The 25,030-nt window shown below is 36.8% G+C and overlaps 2 protein-coding genes, 1 long non-coding RNA gene and 1 pseudogene across 3 annotated transcripts; 2 read left to right on the top strand and 2 right to left on the bottom strand.

Annotated features, from left to right (window-relative positions):
* Positions 1-1,376: 1,376 nt before the first annotated feature.
* Positions 1,377-2,048, bottom strand: LOC145768104 (zinc finger BED domain-containing protein 5-like). Its single transcript, XM_082579575.1, has one exon. It carries the CDS (start codon positions 2,046-2,048, stop codon positions 1,563-1,565), a length of 486 nt encoding a protein of 161 aa, XP_082435701.1. The 3' UTR covers positions 1,377-1,562.
* Positions 2,049-2,284: 236 nt separating this feature from the next.
* LOC145769150 (zinc finger BED domain-containing protein 5-like) lies at positions 2,285-3,428 on the bottom strand (annotated as a pseudogene).
* A 3,029-nt stretch (positions 3,429-6,457) lies between these two features.
* On the top strand, positions 6,458-9,851 carry LOC145769319 (uncharacterized). Its single transcript, XM_082580915.1, has 4 exons — positions 6,458-6,748; positions 7,160-7,307; positions 7,750-7,856; positions 9,485-9,851. The coding sequence occupies exons 1-4, from the start codon at positions 6,497-6,499 to the stop codon at positions 9,737-9,739; spliced, it is 762 nt and encodes a 253-aa protein (XP_082437041.1). The 5' UTR covers positions 6,458-6,496; the 3' UTR covers positions 9,740-9,851.
* Positions 9,852-23,974: 14,123 nt separating this feature from the next.
* LOC145768725 (uncharacterized) lies at positions 23,975-25,030 on the top strand. Its single transcript, XR_014288971.1, has 2 exons — positions 23,975-24,094; positions 24,660-25,030. It is a non-coding gene; the product is annotated as an uncharacterized LOC145768725 (long non-coding RNA).

Genomic DNA, 25,030 nt, shown 5'->3' with positions numbered 1-25,030 from the left:
TACTACTTTTTTTTGTGAGTAACCTACGTTTTTACTAAACTTCGATAAACAGTAGCCTATTTTGAAGAAAAACCTTTCAAGCAAAAGTGACTTCGCTTGTTTCGCTTTTGCAGAAAATGTCAAATGAGTTGATTGGCTTCCGCCGCGTGAGTTACTCCAGGTTTATTGAAAGGGAAATTACAAACTTTTTATAAAGAGACGCCACGAAAAAGGTCAGCTCGGTTCGTTTTAAACCATCTTTCAAAATTTTCTAAACCCCGACGCACAGCGACATTTTCCGACCACAAACCGGTAACATTTTAACGTGATGACATTTTCAGTTGGAAAGAGTTGACCCGCCAACCAATCTGTTTATGTACTTTGGATTGCATTTTAGTAGAGTAAAGCATTTCGTCTATATTGAAATAGCATAGGGCCTACTGTAGAAGGGTTCGAAAACCAAACTAAATCTGAAGTTTATGGATGAATCAAATCAACTAATCAGAACATAAGAGGTGTGTGAACTGTGTTGTGTCGTATCCTATCCGCAGAATACGGTTTCGCTTTTTGTTTTCTTTCCAAAGTCATAAACTTAACTCTGCCTTTTAGTCTTTAAGTTTACTTTAACTTTTAGTCTTTGCCTTTTTACAGTCTTGTGATAGTTTGAAGTAAGGAAAGGTTTTCATTATTTTTGAAGAAATAAAAAGACAAATAAACACTTGCGATATATCCAGCGGGGTTCTGCACAAAATAGTATTTTCCAAAATGTAACAACTTTCAACGATTAAACTGAGATGTAAATGTGATTGGTTTGAGACAAACCATGGTTTGGGAGCATATGGTTACCTTGTTTGAACCTTAAAAGCATAAACTTATAAAAGGAAGCGTAGCTGACATGCAATTTCCACAGAACAGGCTGTACGTATAGTCTAAGTTGCGCTATCATTGGGTTTTAAGGGCTCCGACAATTGTGTGCAGTGAAATGCTGGCAATTATGTGCAGTGAAATGCTAGTGCATTACACACCCACAAGTGCTTGACCGAACTGAGCGTGATTTAAAAATAGAACATAGAAAAGAGTTTCTTTTTTTAACGTGCAAAGACTGCGAATAACCTTTAGAGTTTCTGTTTGTCTTTTTGCAAACGTCAAGCAAAGATTTGTTTTAAGAAATTTGTGAGCATTTAGACATACGCACATCCCTGCTTTAGAGGTAAGACAAAGCGAAGGTTTAGATTACCGAAGGCTAAAAATGTGTAAGACTAGAATGGATCCACCACATTAGATATACCCGGTACTTCATAAAATCAGTCATGTTCAGAAACGCAATGTTTAGATCAGGGGTTCCCAACCTTTTTATGTTCTTGTACCACTTAGCCACCACGGATTGTCAACACGTACCACTATTTTCAAAACAACTAATTTGATCCAATATTAAATTATTTGCAAGATGATGAATCTGGATGTAAAGTCAGCGAAAGTAGCAAAATTACCAACAAAACATCACAGAGTCCATTACACCACACAGCACAGAACGCATCAGAATAACAAAGAAAAAGACACAACTAAACACAATACAACTAAATTTAATGAGATTTTTGTTTATCTTTCACCAGTTGATCGATGCGTGGCATAACTTTGCTAATAGCACATCTGAAGTCATGTCCAGGGGCACTTAGTCGGTTTCGATTTTTTGATTTGATGTTCATAAGAATAGACAATCCCTGCTCGCATTCCCAAGTAGAAGGAAAAATCAGTAGTTGTGGAACAGCGTGGGAAGCTAGCGTTGGGTATGAAGAAGCCATACTAAGCCAAAAGTTTATTGCAGAACATTCTTTGCGTTGTTTTTTTGCTGTCTGATCCTCCTGCATGTCTATCAGTTCCTCTTGTTCCCCTGTACCGACAGGTAGGTCGGCTGGGTTCACTGAGAAAGGATCTGTGATGTATGGGCAGCTTGTGGTATCTGGAAAGTAATGCTGCAATTCAGCAGTTAGCAGCGAGAGATGCTGGGTAATTTCTCTGGAAAAGTTATCACTGATTTCCATTTCAAGGGCTGACAGAAATTTAAACATACCATAGCGCTTGTTTTCCACATTTGTCCTACATAATTCCACCTTTCGGATAAAAGCTCCCAGTTTTGAAACAAAGTCTACGACAGTGCAGTTTTGCTCTTGAAATGACAGATTTAAATGATTGAAAGCTTCAAATATATCTGACAAATAAGCCAATCTTGCAATGAATTCCTCGTCCTCCAGATCGTTTTGAAATTCATGGTCTTTCTGTTGGAAAAATAAAAGTAATTCATTCCTCATTTCAAAAAGACGCTTAGTTGTATTTCCTCGAGAGAGCCAGCGCACTTCTGTGTGATAGAGGAGACAAGCGTGGTCTGAGCCGAGATCTTCACAAAGAACCTTAAACAATCGAGTATTTAAAGCTGATGTTTTAACAAAATTTACGATTTTGACTACCCTGTTCAAGCACATTAACAACTTTGCAGGAAGAACCTTTGTGCAAAGAGCAAACCTGTGTATGAAACAGTCAACACTTATGACGCGAGGTGACACAGCTTTGACATGGGCTTGAAATCCAGACTTTCTACCGAGCATAGAGGGAGCCCCATCTGTCGTACATCCGACAAGATTTCCCCAATCCAGTTCAATTTAAAGAAAATGAAGGGGTGTACCAGCAAACATCTATAGGATTGGCCCATGATACCAAGTACACCCCTAGTACATGATATAGTACATGATATAGTACACCCCTCCAGTTCAATTTCCTTGAAAAAATTATCCAAAGAGTTGAAAATATCTTTTCCTTTTGATGTAGTGGACACCTCATGATTCAACAATAATTCCGTTTTTACAGCATCGTTCTGTGTAAAGCGGACGTAGGCACGCAGTTGACAGCAGTTTGTGACATCTGTGGATTCATCAAGTTGAAAGGCAAATCCAAACTTCGAATCTCTTACTCCTGCACTTGGTCAGTGATATCAACTGACATTTCCTCAATGCGTCGTTTCACAGTATTGTTAGAAAGCGATACACTATCCAACTTTGCCACTGACTCTTCTCCAATCAAATTTCTAACTAATATCTTTGCTGCTGGCAAAACGAGTGACTCCGCCATGACATGAGATTTTTTGTTTTGGGCCACCAGAAGAGATACTTCATAGGATGCCTTCACAATTCCGGCATTATTTCGGTAAAACTGGCCTGTGTGATCCATGCGCTGTCGCTTCACGTTCTCCCCAAGTCGCTCAAAATAACTCTTATCTCGATTCATCTTGCATCTGCATGATTAGACTCAAGATGCCGCTTAAGCAAACTTGGTTTCAAAGCTGCATTTGAAAGGGTTTTCATACAGATCACGCACTGAGGTAAGCTATCTCCACGATGTTGAATAGCAATGAAGCCATACTTAATATAATCTGCGCTATACTTTCGCTTCGACATTTTCAAATATTTAGTCAAAAATGTAATGCTGTTCAGGATTCAGCCACTAGACGTCAGAAAACCAACATCAAAATAAACGCAATTCTGCAAATGCACAGACCACATTGCACACATAATAGTTTCGTCACAGACACCATTAATTTCGCACAGCAGCGTTGTATTAATAACAATGACAGAAGGGAGCAAGATCGACAAAAGTAGCTTACTGAGTGCAGAGAATTTAGTACGGAAAGAAATAAAAGTGTTGTTCGCATATTTTAGAAACTCAAAATTAAATAATTGTTGCAATAGGCCTACTTTATTTGACAATACTACTACATATCGCATGCAACGGAGAGCTGCTCGCGTACCACCTGAAAAGCTACCGCGTACCACTAGTGGTACGCGTACCACCGGTTGGGAACCCCTGGTTTAGATAAACGATAAAGCTTTCGCCATTGTGAATCTGCTTTCTCAGCATCTTATACGTTTGAACTTATACTTTGCAAAGCATGACTTCTAAGCAGATGGCAAAAAGTTTGTTTTTAAAAAAAATGTTCTTTTTGGGGTGGGAATAAAACCTTGGGATATGATGGTGTGATCTAGGCCTATCTCCTCAGGGCATGGTTACCATGAAACAATTTATTACGCTGCTAAGCCCCTTGCTCTCATGACTCACCAGCACCACACGTATTTATTATATTGTGCAAACGGCAAACTACGTTTAAACAAGGTGCAAGCATAACAACAATAATTTTTGTGTGCGTGATCAAATCAAGAAAACTATTTGACTTCCGGAAAACTTCACTGGAACGTTAATCATCTGTTCTGATGAGTTCTTCCCAAATTAGATAGAATTGTTTTTCAAACAAGGTGACGTTTCACGAATACTTAGCTCTTTACTTTCACCCACAACTGTTAAGAATTTTACTATAATTTACAAAATATGTGAAAGTTTGCTCCAGACAGCAAAATTTGTCATTTTACAGTACATTGATTTCATGTGACGTCACGTTGAATCAATGTAAAAATGACGGCTTTTGCTGTCCGGAGCGAAGACAAGTCGGTCAGTGTATTGGAACGTTATGGCTTGCATATGATACTGGAGCAAAGTTAATGAATGAGAAAATAATAAATTAGCTCGGAAGTGTACTTCAACAGCCAACCTCACGTTGACCAACCTAACAAAACATCAACATACTAAACAGAGGCGGATCTACCGGGTGGGCCTGATTGGTGCAGGCCCACCCAGATTGACAGTGGGCCCACCCGAAATCAGATTCATGAAAAAAAAACATGTTAATGTTAAACACTAGAACTGCCAAGTGGCACTGAATTGTCTGTGGCATCACTCTTTCACAGCATTTGTAAGAGATATTTGGTAACACTAAGTTTTTGTATGCTGGCCCGCAGCGGCATTATTGGTGAAGGCTCGCCAAGATACTTCCTAGGCCCACCCATAAATTACGTTCTGAATCCGCCACTGATACTAAACCAAGAATTTTTAACTTGGGGTGAATTTACCCCTGAGATAAATAGAAAAGGTAAACGAAAAGTTGTAAGCAAAAGAAGCAAAGAGTAAAGGAAAAGAAGGCTGAGAATTTTTGTAACCGCCAGGCTCTAAATTAAGGGTGGTCAAGCTTTTCGGACCACGGCCAAAAACTTTTCAATCTTCGGCCGATGCCGATGGCCGATGCCATACAAAAGATGAACGCTTTTTAGTGGGAAATTATCAAATTGGAATATCGATAGTCACTTTTTCAATTATCAATTTTAAAAATGCTTAAAAAGTGGTTAAAAGGATTCAGCCGCTGAACAAAAGGACGGTGCTTTTCACTCTGAAAGTTCAAAACGGAATGCACGCGGATGATGTGACATGACCAGTTTCCGTTGTAAGTCATAGCATTGCTGTGGCTAGGAAACACCATAACACGATTTATAAAGCATATAAGGCGTTGTACCAAGTTGCTGTGACAAAATGCATCGGAAGAATGTTGAACATGTGGTTATTCCTGGTTTATTTTTGTTTAAAATGAAGATAGAATACCGGTTATTTTTAGACAAAACACGACGTTGAAATTCAGAATATGGTAGAAACTGTTTACAGTCTAGTGATTTGTGGTAACTGATTAGACTTCTTGATCAATCGTTTTGATTTACAATGATGCTATAGGCTTAATTTAACACTACGCAGTTAGACAAAAACAAAATAACACAGTAGATAGCGGCATGGTTTTAGATGATCTTTGCTGATTTCCAAGATTTGTTTTGCAGACGCACCAATCAGGTGTGAAAGGGAGTAGGTTAATTTCCAGGTTCATGGAAAAATTTGCTTATTTCAAGTTTGCAAATACAGTATGTCGAGTTTTCAGACTAATTTCTAAGTATTTTTTTGAAACAAAAGTATCTTTTCGCATATGCGTTTAGGTGAAGATCCAGTTTGTCTCTTCCAATTTATGGCCTTCTTGCGACGTGGCAAAGTAAACATCTCTTCATTTTCCCCTTTCTCACGACGTTTTCCGTTTTCTTAGATTTAGGTCGACTTGAAGCTTTCTATCACTTCCAAGAAAAGATAGTCAGTTCACAAAAATCTGCGGTCATCCCACCACCATCGATTCCATGCCTGTAAGCTCGTATTCTTCTCAAAATAAACTTGAAAATGCAATAATGAGAGAAAAGCCTGTCAGTGTATATATAGCCTGCAACATTGCAGAGCATTTAAAAACCGATGAAACCGAAGCATGGTTTGCGTTGTTTGGGAAAGTTAATGATGTGTTATGTGATTATGACATTCCAACTTTTAAAGACATAAATTCGATGTCAATAGGCGTTGGCAGACCGTGGTAAGTGGGCAATGAGCCTGACAGGGATGTTACAAAAGTACAAACAATAATTTGTTAAACAACGATAATGCTTGATTATAAAGTAGTTAATATGTAGCGAATTTGTAATTTGTGGAATGTATTTTTTATTACTAGCCTAATATTTAGTTAACTGTTAACTTATTTTACACTCTAACAAAGGAATTTGTGTCACAGATATTACTTTAATTTGACACATGTAAAAGCTTTAAGCGTAATAATAGCAAAATGAAAGTAATCCTGGCTGGAATGCCAAAGACAGGTACGAAGAGCATTAAAGTCGCTCTTGAAATACTTGGATATACCGTATATGATGTGGAAGAGAATTTTCATGACTTCCATGACGAATGGACAAGAATAATGACTGTTGGAGGCACATCAAAAGACTTCAAAAAGATGTACTCAAAGATCGATGCAACTTGTGATGTTCCGGCGTGTTATTATTGGGAAGAAATGCACAAAGCTTTTCCAGATGCAAAAGTTTGTAGACATATTTAATTGTGTTATAACTTCAATTTGATAAATTTCAGCTAACTAAATTTGAAAAACAATGATGAATGTATTCCTACCTAGTACCCACTCAATATGAGGCGCCACTTTGGTGCTACGTATTGTGATCGTAAAACCACGCCCCAAAATCGCAAATAACAAAACAGAAACGAAACCATTAAATGGTCAGGCATATTCAAAAATGATTTCATAGAAAGAAAGATAAGGACATTTTCTCAAGGATGTTCATTGCACCCTGAGAAGTGTAATTGTTTTTATGCTTCTATTTTGCATCAACGTAATAGGTTGTTCCTAAGGCTACTTACATTTTTGCTGTAAACAAGCAGCAAAAACTACGCTTAAGAATGTCATACAATCGCTAATCTTGTTGCTTTTTCTTAGATTCTTTTGATGATTCGGGACTCAGAAGACGAATGGTACAGCAGCATGAAAAACCAGTTGCAAATGTTGGCAAACTGTGGCCTATACAGCACGATCAGCAAATTGTCGCCTCACTGTTCAAAACTGCAATCTTTTCTCAATAACGCAAGTGAGAAAATTTTAATAAATAATGAAATTTCTGTTGTTTTGTGTAGTGCATGAATTTTATAGGTTCACACCAGCAATAGTTATAATCACTTCGTTCTCACATTTTTTGCATCTAAGTAGGCTATGTATTCTTTCGATATGCGTTTAATCAGACCTGATTTAACTGATTGAAGAGCGATAGAGCATTTGTTGCGGTTTCGCATACAAGGTAGATTGAAAGAAACCATAGTGTGCGATCTAATATAGACTACATTATCTCGTGAACCAGAGAATAGGTTACAAAAGTGCAACTGCTTTCAAAAGCAATTTTTACAATTTTATTGCTATTGATAACTTTGAATCTTTCAAATCTTTAGCTGACAGAAAACTGTTGCCAGCTTCGAATTTTGTGTTTTCCTGTTATGTTTAGTTACCATTAATGCATATAATTTTTGTGTTTTCAGTTCGAATAGCTTTTGGCTCGGTGCCAATAAGCCCTTGGCAAACATACATCCCCAATGAGCAAGCATTAAGAATCTCTTACAGAAATCACAACGCACGTGTCATGCAGGTAATAACTTTTTCTTGAATGATTGTAATCTGCATTTTGACAGAGTTATGACAGAAAGTTCGCTTTTATTGTATCACAAAAGCACACAGCCAAGCAGGACGAAACCACAGCTTTTATCTGTAATTTAGCACAAAAAAAATAAAAAAAATAAATTGAAATTATCGGTTCCAAACAATTGCAACCAGAAAATCGATATTATCTTCAATGAGAACAAGCAAGAAATTAGAAAAAGTAGGCTATAGCATAAAAATAAATAAAAGTAGAATTAGAAAAACTTTACCATGTTAGCAATATAGTTGGAAACAATAATTCTGACACAAACTCGATATTAGATAATAGGAAAGGTGGGAAAAATATAATACAAGAGGTGTCAAAATAAAGGCAAATTATTTTAGTTTTATTTTTTATGAAAAGCAATCTCTACTGATGACAAAAAATGAAAATTTATTGAAGAAATTTTTACGTTTATATTGTAAAATTCTGCTTGTTTGTTGTCCGATTCAATCACATTGCTATCGGTTAATTCAATCACATTGTTTTTATTTCCGATTATCATAACGAAAAACAATATATGCCGAACAGCGGCTGTGGTGCAGCATAGCCTATATGGTTGTAGCTTTATAGCCTACTGCTGAGGGCATGCCTATTGCCTAGTGCCACAAATTGCATTTGTAGCAAAAAAAAAACTTAGTTTGGCTGCTGGTCTAAGACATTGATTACGTTGCTGCCGCGATTCCAAATAAAAACGTTTTGTCTATCATTTATATGATTGCCGAATGATTAACTAAACGTTTTTTCATTTTCAAATCGTGAAATTTAGTTAGCTTTCACTTTCCAACTTATTTAATTCCTTTGACTCTTATTCTGAGTAATTTGTCAAGCGAAGAATATAGAATTACGATTGCGAGTTTTGCTGATTAATTGCAAGCACAACCTTCATAAGTGACAACCGGAACTGTGACAGACATTTTGGCGTACGCTTCACCTGACGTATTTATCCGTCATTGCTTGCAAAGACAGTTTCGCGCGTTTTTGTTACTCATCAGCCACTATATCCATAGATATCTTACATATATGTTGTATACATATATGTAAGATATCTATGCTATATCTTAGGAAAAGGGAAATAATCTACACAAACCCATACGTTTCTAAACACAACAAGGGGTTACAATGGCTTTGTAGTATCTGCGGATGGTTTTATTTTGATTATATTAACATTGATAAGATACTACAAAATTACATCCCTTTTACTTTGGTTCTTTTCTATTGATGAGCAGCCCATTAACTTTTTGGTAACCACATGCATGAGATAATTTAATTATAGTATTGCTATGAAGTGACGAATATGCATAGACTACAACTTATGTACATAGTAGCATGAAACATAGCGTACATATTCTGCTGTTTAGCGAAGTCGTTTTTAGATTCTGGCTAATGTGTTTGAAGAGAAAAATGATTGGCCTACCATTTGACAAATACTTTATAAGGATTTGTTTACTTTTTTGGTGCTTTAATCACAACATTTCAAATTTTATTGAACAAAGCTGTTTATCTGTATTGTATAATTCATAATTTGCACAGGTTGCAACGATCTACGCAATTTTATTATAACTTATGTTTACCAGGTTGCTCCAAAAGACAAGCTGCTTGTATACAAGTGTTCTGAAGGTTGGCCAGAACTGTGTAAATTTCTTGGTTGCCAAATTCCTGAACAAGCTTTCCCTCATAAAAACAAACGAGGTGAAATCATAAAGGAAGATAAAGAAAAGCCAGGAAACAAACAGATCCAGCGCGAAATTACAATGTCCCTTTGTGCTTTATTATGTGGTCTTGGTTATATAGCATACACTGTTGTACAAACTTCTTTCATGTTGATTTAGTTTAACATAGCCTAACTTTTTGTTTTTATTACATTTTTTTACAATTTTCTTGCCCAGTGCCTTTTAATTTCTTTATTTGATCCTTGTTATGAAAATATGATGACCTTCAATATAATTGCATATAAAAATGGTGACTCAACATTTATCGTTCGAGATAGCCGGGGTAGACTTTCTGGGTTTGATCTTATAGAGCTAAAAAGTTGTGCTGCGACGATGAGTGGATGAGATGTATAGTCAGCAGGCATCGTCACAGCAACAATAAGTGGAAACTTTAGATACTCTGTCAATCTCGGTTAGCCTACCAATGCTACGCCAGTGTTTTTACAAGTAGGGTACATAAAACTGAGGCCGACTTCGGTCGACTACTTTTTTTTGTTTGACAACTTAAAATTTTTGCTGCAACTATGTTTAACAAAAGAAAAACACAAAACAGTTTAATTTTGGCGTGTCGATTGCTGTAGCCTATAACGTGTAGGAAAGAAGTGCGAAGTAGGCTACAGCACAAACAGAAAATAGGCCTACGACTTTTGCAAATAATGACGTCAACAGATGAGTTAGCTTGGGTTTGATGCCTCAAGTTCAATAGTAGCAGCAGAAGTTTTGAGATGAAGCGGACCTCGAGTGGTCTGAACATCTGCCCATACCTAGCTGTAGCTGCTACAGCAACATCCCGGGTACTAGCGTGTAGTGGGGATGATCTTGAAAACAATACTTTGCTCCTTTTGCGAGTATGAGTTTATTGCAAAGAAATGAATGAACTTCCACGTCGGAACGTTGTAGCCAAATAATGCCTTGAATTCAAATAAAACGAGTTAAACTAATTCAGAACATAAAAAAAACTACACTACAACCATAATTAAACTAACACCGTGACTTCCAAGAAAGGAATCCGTGGCAAACTGACTGAGAAAATAAGGCACCACACAACTGGCCGACAGAAACCATACTGAAAACTGACAAACTGACTGTGTTTCAGGCTGAACGATTGATTTAAAGGAGGCTTATTGCTTCAAGCAATGCAGCATGTGTCAAATGCGCAACGCTACAACAACGTAAAACTACGTATGTAAATCAAACCCTGATAAGTGGTGCAAATTCCGTAGAAACGCCCTAATTTTCAGCCAGCGTTTCAAATTCCTACCAAGCACAAATTTCACAACGGCAATTAGACTAAAGCAAACACGAAAAAAGCCGCAGGCGCTACAAGACACCCCCGCAAGAAGGCAAACGGGGTGGCCGTTTGACTTCTGATGAAGATGTTTGCAGCATAAAATGAAGCAATAGCAACAGTCTAGTAATAATAATAGTAAAAATAATGCAGAATCATGGTTTAAGCTTCTTAAGAAAGGTTCTGGTTTGGAATTGCGAGCTTTCCACACGATCATATAACGCAACACAACGGCAAATCTACGTGTCGATGAAATACAGTTGGAATTCGGCAAAGCGCCTTACTTACAAAAGGTTGATTGCTAGGTTGAATTTTCGAGACGTGAAGAGCAGTCCGCGGTATGTGCTCAAGGGCCAGAATCTTCTGGAATACAATTCTAGTGACGTGGAGCGCGTGACGTCAGAGACAGAGCTCTCTGGCGCTGCAGAGACATCACATATAGCCCAGCATTCTTGCAGGAAAAATTGGATTTTCTGCCAACATCACGATGATCTTTGCTGTATAACTCATAGACACTTGCTGTATAACTTGAAACAATTCACAGACCACACTTCAACACTCAGAAACTTCACACTGTTAAACAGAGTGATCGGACCTGCGTCAGTAGTTTAAAGCCTCTAGTAGGCTATTACCATGCGAAACTGCTAGGGTTGAGCTCTCGAAGAAGCTTGCTCAATCCGATGAGAATTCAATCAATCAGCCAGGTCTCTTCAACTCGTTTAAAACTTGTGTTTTCGCCAATTTTTAAATGACCTAATTGTAAAAAATAAGAAGGAAAACCATGGTTCATGTGTCATTGGTTTAAACTTTTAAGCCTCTAGCCACGCAGGTTACGCGAAACTGCGAGGATTAAGTCAGAAAAAGCTTTTTCAGTCTAAAGAAAAACATTCTCACAACCAATCATCACACGCTATAGAAACCCGATAGCTCGACTTGGTAAAGCGCTCGACATAGAGGAGGAAGAAACCTCAAAATCCCAGCAGTAGCCTGGCTCAGCTTTCGCCCTTTCGGTGGGTGTGTGCGTTTAATTAACAATGCATTTCATGGCCAGCTTTCCATTCAAAGGCACCTATAATGAATGGAATAAATCACAGATAAATAACACATCGACAGCCGGAAACTTTATTGTTCCAATCTCGATAATCGGGCCTGCGTCAAAGCGTCTTGTTTACATAAGAAGGCTATGCAAAACTGCCAGGAATAACCTATCAAACAGTGATGTAGCTAGAACATTTTTTTTACGAGGGCAAAATTAACTGTTGGGGAGGCAAACATTTTAGTATTTAAAATACAGAGTTTGTTTAAAATATAACTAAGGCTGCAGCTAAACATTTATGAAAAGTCATTCAAAAGATGTGACACACAGACAATGTCAATGCAATGTAGCATTCAAAACTAATTTTATTGTGGAGGCAAGATAAACTTTAGGGGAGGCGATTGCTCCTCCAAGCCTTGTAAGATTCCAACCTACCAATCAAACCAAGAAACAGTGAAAGCAACCGATTTTGTAAACAGAGGAACAACAATAGCCTACTTACTATAAACAGCGATTGTTAACTATGCGTTTGGACAAAACACTTCAAAGACAGCTCTCAACTCAGCGACGTGCAGTGATTGATACAAATCAAGAACAAATTCTTCAGCAACTAACGGGATAACGGAACTCCAGTTTTTAGGCTCAGTGACCTGGTTTGTGTGCTGACGTAGCCTATTTGTAGTTAAAAACTTTAACTCTTCAAGTTATGTGTGAAAATCACAGAATTCAGTTTTTGTATAAGCTTTCTGATTCTGAGCGACCCAGAAAAAGTTGTAATTTTTCTTTTTTATTATTTTAAGTTAGTCAATAGAGAACCAATGCGAATTTTCCATCCGACTGTTGTCCGAACTGGTGTCAGGTCAGAGCACGAATCAGAATGATGTTCTTCGCTGTCAAGTCGCCGACTCGTCGACTGGCAGTTACGAGCTGGGGTGCGACAGCAACAACTCTGCGCACCACTATCCTGGCTCTTGTCCATTCCACCGCGGAGTAGGCCTACTGCGCCCCTGTATGGTGTCGTAGTGCTCATACTCACTTGCTCGACAAACCCATCAACGACGCCTTGCGTATTGTATCGGGATGCCTGAAACCTACACCTACTGAATTTTTACCAGTTCTTTCAGGCATCGCCCCTGCTGAGCTTCGCCGCAAAGCTGCCACACTCTCCCTGGCCCGCCGATCACTGGAGCCACACCACGCGCTCCACAGCTACATCACCAGATCGGTAATAAAGAAACGCCTCAAATCGAGAAGCCCCTTTGTCGCTCAAGCACAATCTTTGCTGGAGCACAACACCAGTGCCTCATCCTGGATCGCCAACACCTGGCAAGAGGAGTGGACAGACAACACATCCAGACTCCACACCTTTGTTCCCGACGCTGGACCTATGCCACCAGGAAAGAAGCTTAGCCGACCTGCCTGGATACGGTTGAATCGCCTCCGCACGGGTGTTGGGCGCTTTGCTTACTGGATGCACAAATGGGGCCTATCAACATCTGCTGCATGCAACTGTGGTGCAGAGGAACAGACAGCAGATCACATCCTATACCACTGCCCGACGTTTACTCCTCCAAGGGCAGTTGGCCTGTCAACGCTGGAGGACTCTACAATCAAGTGCCTGCTCGAAGAATGCCCGGACATTTGACCCCAACGAAATGTAGTCCAAAAACAACCTCTCATACGAAAGAAGAAGTCGCCGTCTTTTTGGTTCAAAGAGAAATCCTTGTCTGGTTTCAGACATCTTGTTTAAATGTTTGTGCTGATCTTCTATTACACTCAATATACAATTGACCGATGCGACGTTTCCAAGGCAAATGCGTGAAGCTGTTAACTTGGCTGCCACCCGATGACGTCATCGAGTGGCAGCCCAGTCGATGACGTCACGTCACGAGACACATTGCGCAATCCGGTGGCCGAATTTCTTTTCGTTATATTTACCAAACAAAAAGGTTTATCAAAAAAAATTTCTAAAAAGATAATACTTAAACACACAAGAATCACTAAAAAATTTTCATTTTTCATTTCAGGTCCCCTTTTATGGAGTTATATATTTCAATTTCATCTGGTGTAGTCTAATCTTGCTTTGGCTCGCGATCATACCATTACCAACACGGTTGCCAGGTGGCCTAAAATTCGGACAAAAATGATAAATTGGCCTGATTTTATTTACTGTGTCCGACGGCTAGCAAGTCATTTAGATTTTTTTTCTCCGTTTTACCTGTAACTTTTTGATTGGTTGAAACGCTGTCCCTACAATTTCTGATTGGTTCAATGGTTCATATTTGTCTCACCAAAATTTTTATCTGTCAGCAACGTTTTGGAAATCCCCTACTTCAGGAATATTTCTTCGACTGTCCGCTTGTGATAAAATTCCTTTCCTGCATTGTGCAATGTGCATATCAGGGATGCCAGGTTGGCATTTTTAATGCCAAATTTCACAAATTTGGCATTTTTTTATGTTGTTTGGCATGAAAAAATCCTGTTTGGCATTTTTTTAAATTCTTTTTTTTGAAGAATACGGTACTCTCAAGAATGAAGATAGCTAGGTTGTGCAATAGCAGCAAGTGTAGGCTGAGCTCTGTTGCAGTTTTATCCATTTTTTATCGAATCCATTACTTAGTAATGAAGAAATCTTCGATTTTTCAGCGTTTTGCCTATTTGGCATGTTTTAGGTCATTTGGCATTTTTTGACCAGTTGTTTGGCGTTTTCTCCATAAGTGGACCTGGCAACCCTGGTGCATATTGCTGCTCACTTCTTTAAAACAGTGTTCCACTGATTGGTGATGCTGTCTGTACCAATAATTTTCTGTGTACTTAGGTCCAGTGTTTTTTAAGGTGTTTTGGGAGACCCAAACGGTCCCCCAAATTTCTCCAGCGTTTTCCCAAAATTTGGACTTGCAACTACAGTAGAAAAGTACTGGTTGTTTCTCGCTATGTCTTAAGCAAATATGGCTATTTTTTGGTATTTAAATGAAACGTTTGCGCTCTCTTAAAACTACTTAGCGGTCACCCAAACCAAACCTTAAAAAAAAACCTTGCTTAGGTCCTTTCAGTTATTTTTAGCTAGAAATTAATTTCAGTTTGTAGGCTACATAAGTAAGAGATTGTTTCACGTTAAATATCAATATGATGAAGACACATAGGGCAGAGCCACTATATACATAGTCTGGAAAGTCATGTTTTGAGGTTGTTGTTTACAGCGCCACCTAGGAGAGCTATGGTTAAATCACAGAATCTGCTTGGAAGGTATGCAAATACAGGCATATTGTCTACTATCAACAGTGAAACTGTTGATGATATTGTGGTTGCAGACTTGTTTTAAACTATTGTAGAATGTTTAGGATGTTAGTTACAGTTATTATCCAGAAAAATTCGTTTGGTCTACTTTTCTGAGGCTTAGTTTAGCATGACTACAAGTAGTTAAAAGATGATGTGACTTCAAATTACTAAGGAATTGATTAGTTTATAGTTTGAAGTAGTGGTCTTTAAAGTTCATAAGTTTCAATGTATCAAGTGTATACAGCAGCTTACTAATGGAAGGGTTTAATTAGTAAATATTTGTGGAAGCTTTAAGTTGAAGTAGGCTTGAAATTTGTACCGTAATTGGCAGATGCTACTTAGCCAGCATCATTTTCAAAAACATTGATTGATCAACTAATTCAGTTGACAGTTATTTAAAAAAAGTGTATAAAGATACAACAAAAGTTGATAGGTTTCAATCTGTGGCACTCAAAATAGCCACTCCCAAAAATAATTTGTAAACAAAGAGCATTAGCAAGACAATTTTGAGTAGGCTACTGTACCGGTAAGTATGCAGGTTCAGTAATTTAAAGCAACAATGTCACAAAGGTTACAAGTCCTGAGATTTAACTTAAAACTAGTTAGGCTGAGGGAAGATACAGCAGAATCAGAAAGGCTACCGTAACGTGTTCCGTATTTGAAGAACCTGGTTTGCGACATATATAGCATCTTAATTGATTACGTACAGACTGGAAATTTGATTGAATAGACCAGTTAAGGCAGTTATGCTGACAAAGGTTATGTTTTGTTTATTTCCTTTGTGTTGTAATTTCCTGTTATCTTAAGCATGCCGTTCTTTGAAGATCAATTAGTCTACTTTGAGACTACTAGCAGACACTAATGCATTAACCGGTTAACCACTACCTTTGTTAGCAATTATCTTTTGTTGTTATTAGCATTACAGTTCATAATCAAATGCTGTACTCTATGTAGGGTTGTGAATTATCTTAGTTATGATTATTTAGTTTGATAATGTCCCAAGTTAAGCGTAAATGGGGTGGAATAAACTGCTGTTTACCACAATGTAACAACACTACAAATATGGGATTTTGTTACTTGTACAAAGTTCCAAGTGATGAAAAGAAAAGGTTTTCTGTTTCAACAGCACAGTGGGAAAAACAGTTTCATCAGGTAAGATCAACACAATAAAATAGTATAATTTTATGCTGTATGTCATGATGGTTGACATTAGTAAAAATTAAGAGCTTATGCCTAGTGAATCACATAATGTGTCACACATATTATGTTTTTTTTTAAATTTAAGCAATAAGCATATGGTGCTCACTGCTACTTTACTCGTATATTGAGAAGATTCACTAATCTAGCATCCCTGTGTAGTGTGTTTGTTTGTTTGTTTATCTTTATCCTGCATTGCGGGAAAGCGGACTTGAGCGCTATGCATCGGTGTACGCTTTTCGACGTACACCTGACCCACGCTGCAGCCGACTGCAATGTCTGTTTCCGGTTGTCTACTCTACTTATGACTTAAATTTGGTACTACCCATTACTCGAAATCGATCACTAGGTAGAGGCAATTATCGTAAAGTTTCTTGCCCAGAGAAACAACAGTAAGTGCGGGTGGCTGAAGTCGAACATGCAAGCTCTCGACTGCGAGCCCAACGCGCTAACCACTCGGCCCCAATGCGCTAACACTAGTTGATTAGTAATGAACACGTGTGCTAATTGTAACATACATTGCTAAATGTTATTTATGATAGGTCATTGATTTTCAGATTTAGTTGGGGATGTCAATAGAGAGAATATGCTACTAAGTAAGGCTTCAGATGCTCTTCTCGTATCGTCCTTACCAGCAATAATTCGAGAAACGTCTGCTATTGGCGCAGATTATGTACCATACTTGCAAGAATAAAGCAGAATCCTCTTGAACATTACTTCGGTCGACAGCATCAAAGAGTTGCTTGTGATACTGCGTCTACAGTTCGAATGTTTAGCAGTACCGCCAAAAGTTTAGATATTGTAAAGCACTCTGCAGTGAAGAGATCTAATGTTGAGAGTGAACATTAGACTAACCACTCTGGCATACTGCGCTTTACTCAAAACTGCATAAAACAGTGATTGAAATTGGCACTTTGAGAATCCGTACCTGCATTGAAGGAACTCCGTATCTACAATGCATACTGTATATTCTGGTACAGTAAACCTCACATATAACATACAGTATGGGTATATAAACGAGAATTTTAATCCGCATGGTTTCTTATACTTTTTAGTTCATTCGAATGAATGGGGATTATAAAAGTGGTTTACTGTACTTTCACTGCAACTACATCATTGCCGCATTGGCACCCTTCAGTGTACTTTTTACAGTATTTAAGTTACGGTATAATAGAAAGCCTATTTTATTCTTTATTAAAGTAATGTGCTGTGAAATCAGCTTGAAAAGCATGCTACGATGTTTATTGTACAAATCAAAAACGGATAACAAAATACAACAGGAATCCCCCTTCAATGTTTGCTTTTAGAATTGTTTATACTTTGTTTATACTTTTCGGAGTGCTAGGCCTACGAAGTGCACTGTTCGGCTTATGCAATTGTTTAGCTGTTTTGTTTCTACCATGTAAGAAGTCTTGCAGTGGTAAGTAAAAATATGACTCCTCATACGCATACAGCACTTTTTTTTATAAGTTCAGTTTTTTTTTTTATTTCTGACCATCACAGCGAAAACAATACATGTCAACATAGCAAGGGTCTAGAAAAGTTCTTCAAAAGCGCCATCGTAGAGGTTCCAGTTAATGGATTGCTGTATACCTTCCACAGTCCAAGTCCGGCAATAAGCTGTCTTTACATTTAGTTTACAATACTCATGATATGCATTAGGCAGATTAAGGTTGTTGATTTCATTGAGCAATATGTCAGTGTAATTCCCCACTTTTCGAAGAAAATTCCCCATTCATAGGCGAATTTCCACCATCCAAATCTTCATTCAACTGTAAAATACAAATAAATTCAGTAGCCTAATGCACCATCTTCATCAAGTGCCATTAATATCTCCGAACTAAGGTGACCATGTGATGCCATTGTTCTTTAGCATACCAGTAATGTAAAATAAGTCACGTTCAATTGCTATATATAGTATGCAAAAAAATGGCATCCAAAGAAGAACGTTCATTACTGGTATCTCAAAATTATTGAATTAATGCACTTCTAAAGTAGCACCAGCATAATCGTGTATATTGCATAATATGCTTTTGAAAGCTAACTTTTTCAACCTGAAGGCCCTGAAGCAGTTAAGTATTTCATTGGTTAGATTTCCAAATTTCATATTGATAATATTATTATTACAATTTATTTGCATCACACCAATAAGTCCATATTAATTACCATACATGCAAAAAGACAAAAAAAAATACAAGAATAATCACAATATAATAACCCGGTTAACAGATAATGCTGTTGCGGAGAATTGTTAACCAGTAAGCTTTAGGTTTAGATAGTAATAACTATATTTGGTTGAATAGTATTTTGCATGTAAAGAAGTCAAGCTCAACATACCTTATCGAAAAATATAAGATGTTCTTCACTCATGTCTTGAAGAGCTTCCAAGCATTGTGACAACATTTTAATGACTTTTAAGAATTGTATAATTGTAAACCTTTTTGTACACTTATTGCTGCATTGTAAGAAATATATATATATTATATACTGTATTTATGAACATTCTCTATTTGTATTAAGCATATAAATTGTTTTCAAAATCAGGAATGACAGGCCCACAAGTAACATGCTAAAATGTAACATATCTGAAATATTCAAATTGTCAAAATCAACAACTTGGCAGTTCATTTTAAATATGTGAATTAGTTAAGAAACTGGGATGCAACCTAATGCCAAGTTGTTGATTTTGACACGTTATGATAGCCTATAGGTATTTTGTAACATGTCAAGCAGATCACAAGCAATTAGTAACGGTAGCCACTTCAACAAGAAAAACTTCAGCCATGCCACTGAAACCTCAAGCAGTCATAAGCTAGCCTATGTTTTCTGTGATGTGAAAAAGGGCGAAAAGAAGATGATACAAAGCAAAGTAGTGGTTAACCGGTTACTGCATTAAACCAGTGTTTGCTAGTAGTCTCAAAGTAGACTGATGACCTACAAAAAAATGGCATGCTAATAAAAAATTACAACACAAAGGAAATAAACAAAACATAACCTTTGTCAGCATAACTGCCTTAACTGGTCCATTCAATCAAATTTCCAGTCTGTAGCCTACATAACCAATTATGCTATGTCGCAAACCAGGTTCCCCAAATATGGAACAAGTTACGGTAGGTACCGTATCTGATTCTGCTGTATCTTCCTTCAGCCTAACTAGTTTTAAGTTAAATCTCAGGACTTTTAATATTTATGACATTGTTGCTTTAAATTACTGAACCTACATACTTACCGGTACTCAAATTTGTCTTGCTAATGCTCTTTGTTTATACATTATTTTTGGGAGCGGCTATTTTGAGTATCACAGATTGAAACCTATCACCGTTTTGTTGTATCACATAATAAAACAACTTTATAGACCTTTTTAAAATAACTGTCAACTGAATTAATCGATCAAACAATGTTTTTGGAAATGATGCTGGCTAAGTAGCATCTGCCAATTACGGTACTAATTTCAAGCCTACTTCAGCTTAAAGCTTTCACAAATATTTAGTAATTAATCCCTTCAATTAGTAAGCTGATGTATATACTTGGTACATTGAAACTTATGAACTTTAAAGACCACTACTTCAAACTATAAACTAATCAATTCCTTAGTAATTTGAAAACTCACATCATCTTTTAACTACTTGTAGTCATGCTAAACTAAGCCTCAGAAAAGTAGACCAAACGAATTTTTCTGGATAATAACTGTAACTAACATCCTAAACATTCTACAATAGTTTAAAACAAGTCTGCAACCACAATATCATCAACAGTTTCACTGTTGATAGTAGACAATATGCCTGTATTTGCATACCTTCCAAGCAGATTCTGTGATTTAACCATAGCTCTCCTAGGTGGCGCTGTAAACAACAACCTCAGGCAGATTTGCCATTGACTTTCCAGACTATGTATATAGTGACTCTGCATAGGGTACCATAAGAACTGCGGGCATATTTGTAATGTATTATTCTCAATTCTATTTATATGAATAATTTATTTCTAGGTTATTAAATAGAGTTGACATTGGTAAATATGTATCTCTAAAATTGGGTGCTGGTTAAGCATCGGCCGCCTTGGTCAGTGACGTCATTAAAATGTCTGACGTCATGCAAAAAAAACCCAACTACTTTTAGGAAGGGTGCAAAAACGCGGAATAGAAGTAAAAGCGGAAAGGCTATTGATTTTTAAATATTTGTAGTGAATAGTGCCTCCTAGCTTTCTCATTTCTGCTCGGATTTTAACAATTTTCCTATCGTTGGAAAGCATGATGCCTCATCTACAGTAGGCATTACATTGATCTAGCGCTAACTTAAACTTTACTATTTTGTACCAATTCTCCGCAATTCAATTTTTAAAATAAAAATATCAAACCAACACAAATTAAAAGACTATGTCTTGGTTTATTCATATGTTAACTTTCACATTTATATCTAATCAACAAAACGAGCAATCGTTGTTCAAACGTAACCGCTCGACGAAGCTTTTTTCCAATGCATTTTTCAAGGCGATTCAATCGTGGTTCAGTATAAGCCGCCCACAGTTTGCAGTGATTGGTGAATACTGCCTCCACCAAATGTGTTGTAGCTTTCTCATTTCTGCGCGGATTTGAGAAATTTTACCATCGTTGAAAAGCACGATACTTCATCTATCCGATTTAATTGGTTGCAAGTTTAAAGTAGGCATTATATTGATCTAGCGCTAACTTAAACTTTACTATTTTGTACCAATTCTCAGCAATTCAATTTTTACAATAAAAATATCAAATTAACACAAATTAAAAGAGTATGTCTTGGTTTATTCATATGTTAACTTTCACATTTATATCTAATCAACAAAACGAGCAATCGTTGTTCAAACGTAACCGCTCGACGAAGCTTTTTTCCAATGCATTTTTCAAGGCGATTCGATCGTGGTTCAGTATAAGCCGCCCACAGTTTGCTGTGATCGATGAATACTGCCTCCACCAAATATGCTGTAGCTTTCTCATTTCTGCTCGGATTTTAACAATTTTACTATCGTTGGATGGCATTATGCTTCATCTATTCTACCCGAATGGATTAATTGCCAATCTAAAGTAGGCATTATATTTATGTGGCGTTAACTTAAACTTTACTATTTTGTACCAATTCTCCGCAATTCATTTTTTACAATAAAAATACCAAACCAACACAAATTAAAAGAGTATGTCTTGGTTTATTCATATGTTAACTTTCACATTTATATCTAATCTACAAAACGAGCAATCGTTGTTCAAACGCAACCGCTCGACAAAGCTTTTTTCCAATGCATTTTTCAAGGCGATTCGATCGTGGTTCAGTATGAGCCGCCCACAGTTTGCAGTGATTGGTGAATACTGCCTCCACCAAATGTGTTGTAGCTTTCTCATTTCTGCGCGGTTTTAAGAAATTTTACCATCGTTGGAAAGCACGATACTGCATCTATCCGATTTATTTGGTTGCAAGTTTAAAGTATGCATTATATTGATCTAGCGCTAACTTAAACTTTACTATTTTGTACCAATTCTCAGCAATTCAATTTTTACAATAAAAATATCAAACCAACACAAATTAAAAGAGTATGTCTTGGTTTATTCATATGTTAACTTTCACATTTATATCTAATCAACAAAATGAGCAATCGTTGTTCAAACGTAACCGCTCGACGAAGCTTTTTTCCAATGCATTTTTCAAGGCGATTCGATCGTGGTTCAGTATAAGCCGCCCACAGTTTGCAGTGATCGATGAATACTGCCTCCACCAAATGTGTTGTAGCTTTCTTATTTCTGCGCGGATTTGAGAAATTTTACCATCGTGGGAAAGCACGATACTGCATCTATCCGATTTAATTGGTTGCAAGTTTAAAGTAGGCATTATATTGATCTAGCGCTAACTTAAACTTTACTATTTTGTACCAATTCTCCGCAATTCAATTTTTACAATAAAAATATCAAATTAACACAAATTAAAAGAGTATGTCTTGGTTTATTCATATGTTAACTTTCACATTTATATCTAATCAACAAAACGAGCAATCGTTGTTCAAACGTAACCGCTCGACGAAGCTTTTTTCCAATGCATTTTTCAAGGCGATTCGATCGTGGTTCAGTATAAGCCGCCCAGAGTCACTATATACATAGTCTGGAAAGTCAATGGCAAATCTGCCTGAGGTTGTTGTTTACAGCGCCACCTAGGAGAGCTATGGTTAAATCACAGAATCTGCTTGGAAGGTATGCAAATACAGGCATATTGTCTACTATCAACGGCGAAACTGTGCATGATATTGTGGTTGCAGACTTGTTTTAAACTATTGTAGAATGTTTAGGATGTTAGTTACAGTTATTATCCAGAAAAATTCGTTTGGTCTACTTTTCTGAGGCTTAGTTTAGCATGACTACAAGTAGTTAAAAGATGATGTGAGTTTTCAAATTACTAAGGAATTGATTAGTTTATAGTTTGAAGTAGTGGTCTTTAAAGTTCATAAGTTTCAATGTACCAAGTATATACATCAGCTTACTAATTGAAGGGATTAATTACTAAATATTTGTGAAAGCTTTAAGCTGAAGTAGGCTTGAAATTAGTACCGTAATTGGCAGATGCTACTTAGCCAGCATCATTTCCAAAAACATTGTTTGATCGATTAATTCAGTTGACAGTTATTTTAAAAAGGTCTATAAAGTTGTTTTATTATGTGATACAACAAAACGGTGATAGGTTTCAATCTGTGATACTCAAAATAACCGCTCCCAAAAATAATGTATAAACAAAGAGCATTAGCAAGACAAATTTGAGTACCGGTAAGTATGTAGGTTCAGTAATTTAAAGCAACAATGTCATAAATATTAAAAGTCCTGAGATTTAACTTAAAACTAGTTAGGCTGAAGGAAGATACAGCAGAATCAGATACGGTACCTACCGTAACTTGTTCCATATTTGGGGAACCTGGTTTGCGACATAGCATAATTGGTTATGTAGGCTACAGACTGGAAATTTGATTGAATGGACCAGTTAAGGCAGTTATGCTGACAAAGGTTATGTTTTGTTTATTTCCTTTGTGTTGTAATTTTTTATTAGCATGCCATTTTTTTGTAGGTCATCAGTCTACTTTGAGACTGCTAGCAAACACTGGTTTAATGCAGTAACCGGTTAACCACTACTTTGCTTTGTATCATCTTCTTTTCGCCCTTTTTCACATCACAGAAAACATAGGCTAGCTTATGACTGCTTGAGGTTTCAGTGGCATGGCTGAAGTTTTTCTTGTTGAAGTGGCTACCGTTACTAATTGCTTGTGATCTGCTTGACATATGTTACAAAATACCTATAGGCTATCATAACGTGTCAAAATCAACAACTTGGCATTAGGTTGCATCCCAATTTCTTAACTAATTCACATATTTAAAATGAACTGCCAAGTTGTTGATTTTGACAATTTGAATATTTCAGATATGTTACATTTTAGCATGTTACTTGTGGGCCTGTCATTCCTGATTTTGAAAACAATTTATATGCTTAATACAAATAGAGAATGTTCATAAATACAGTATATAATATATATATATATATATTTCTTACAATGCAGCAATAAGTGTACAAAAAGGTTTACAATTATACAATTCTTAAAAGTCATTAAAATGTTGTCACAATGCTTGGAAGCTCTTCAAGACATGAGTGAAGAACATCTTATATTTTTCGATAAGGTATGTTGAGCTTGACTTCTTTACATGCAAAATACTATTCAACCAAATATAGTTATTACTATCTAAACCTAAAGCTTACTGGTTAACAATTCTCCGCAACAGCATTATCTGTTAACCGGGTTATTATATTGTGATTATTCTTGTATTTTTTTTTGTCTTTTTGCATGTATGGTAATTAATATGGACTTATTGGTGTGATGCAAATAAATTGTAATAATAATATTATCAATATGAAATTTGGAAATCTAACCAATGAAATACTTAACTGCTTCAGGGCCTTCAGGTTGAAAAAGTTAGCTTTCAAAAGCATATTATGCAATATACACGATTATGCTGGTGCTACTTTAGAAGTGCATTAATTCAATAATTTTGAGATACCAGTAATGAACGTTCTTCTTTGGATGCCATTTTTTTGCATACTATATATAGCAATTGAACGTGACTTATTTTACATTACTGGTATGCTAAAGAACAATGGCATCACATGGTCACCTTAGTTCGGAGATATTAATGGCACTTGATGAAGATGGTGCATTAGGCTACTGAATTTATTTGTATTTTACAGTTGAATGAAGATTTGGATGGTGGAAATTCGCCTATGAAGGGGGAATTTTCTTCGAAAAGTGGGGAATTACACTGACATATTGCTCAATGAAATCAACAACCTTAATCTGCCTAATGCATATCATGAGTATTGTAAACTAAATGTAAAGAAAGCTTATTGCCGGACTTGGACTGTGGAAGGTATACAGCAATTCATTAACTGGAACCTCTACGATGGCGCTTTTGAAGAACTTTTCTAGACCCTTGCTATGTTGACATGTATTGCTTTCGCTGTGATGGTCAGAAATAAAAAAAAAAACTGAACTTATAAAAAAAAGTGCTGTATGCGTATGAGGAGTCATATTTTTACTTACCACTGCAAGACTTCTTACA

The sequence above is a fragment of the Aplidium turbinatum genome, chromosome 4, assembly GCF_918807975.1.
Source record: "Aplidium turbinatum chromosome 4, kaAplTurb1.1, whole genome shotgun sequence".
In the NCBI taxonomy this organism is placed as follows: domain Eukaryota; kingdom Metazoa; phylum Chordata; class Ascidiacea; order Aplousobranchia; family Polyclinidae; genus Aplidium; species Aplidium turbinatum.
This window is presented reverse-complemented; position numbering and strand designations above follow the sequence as displayed.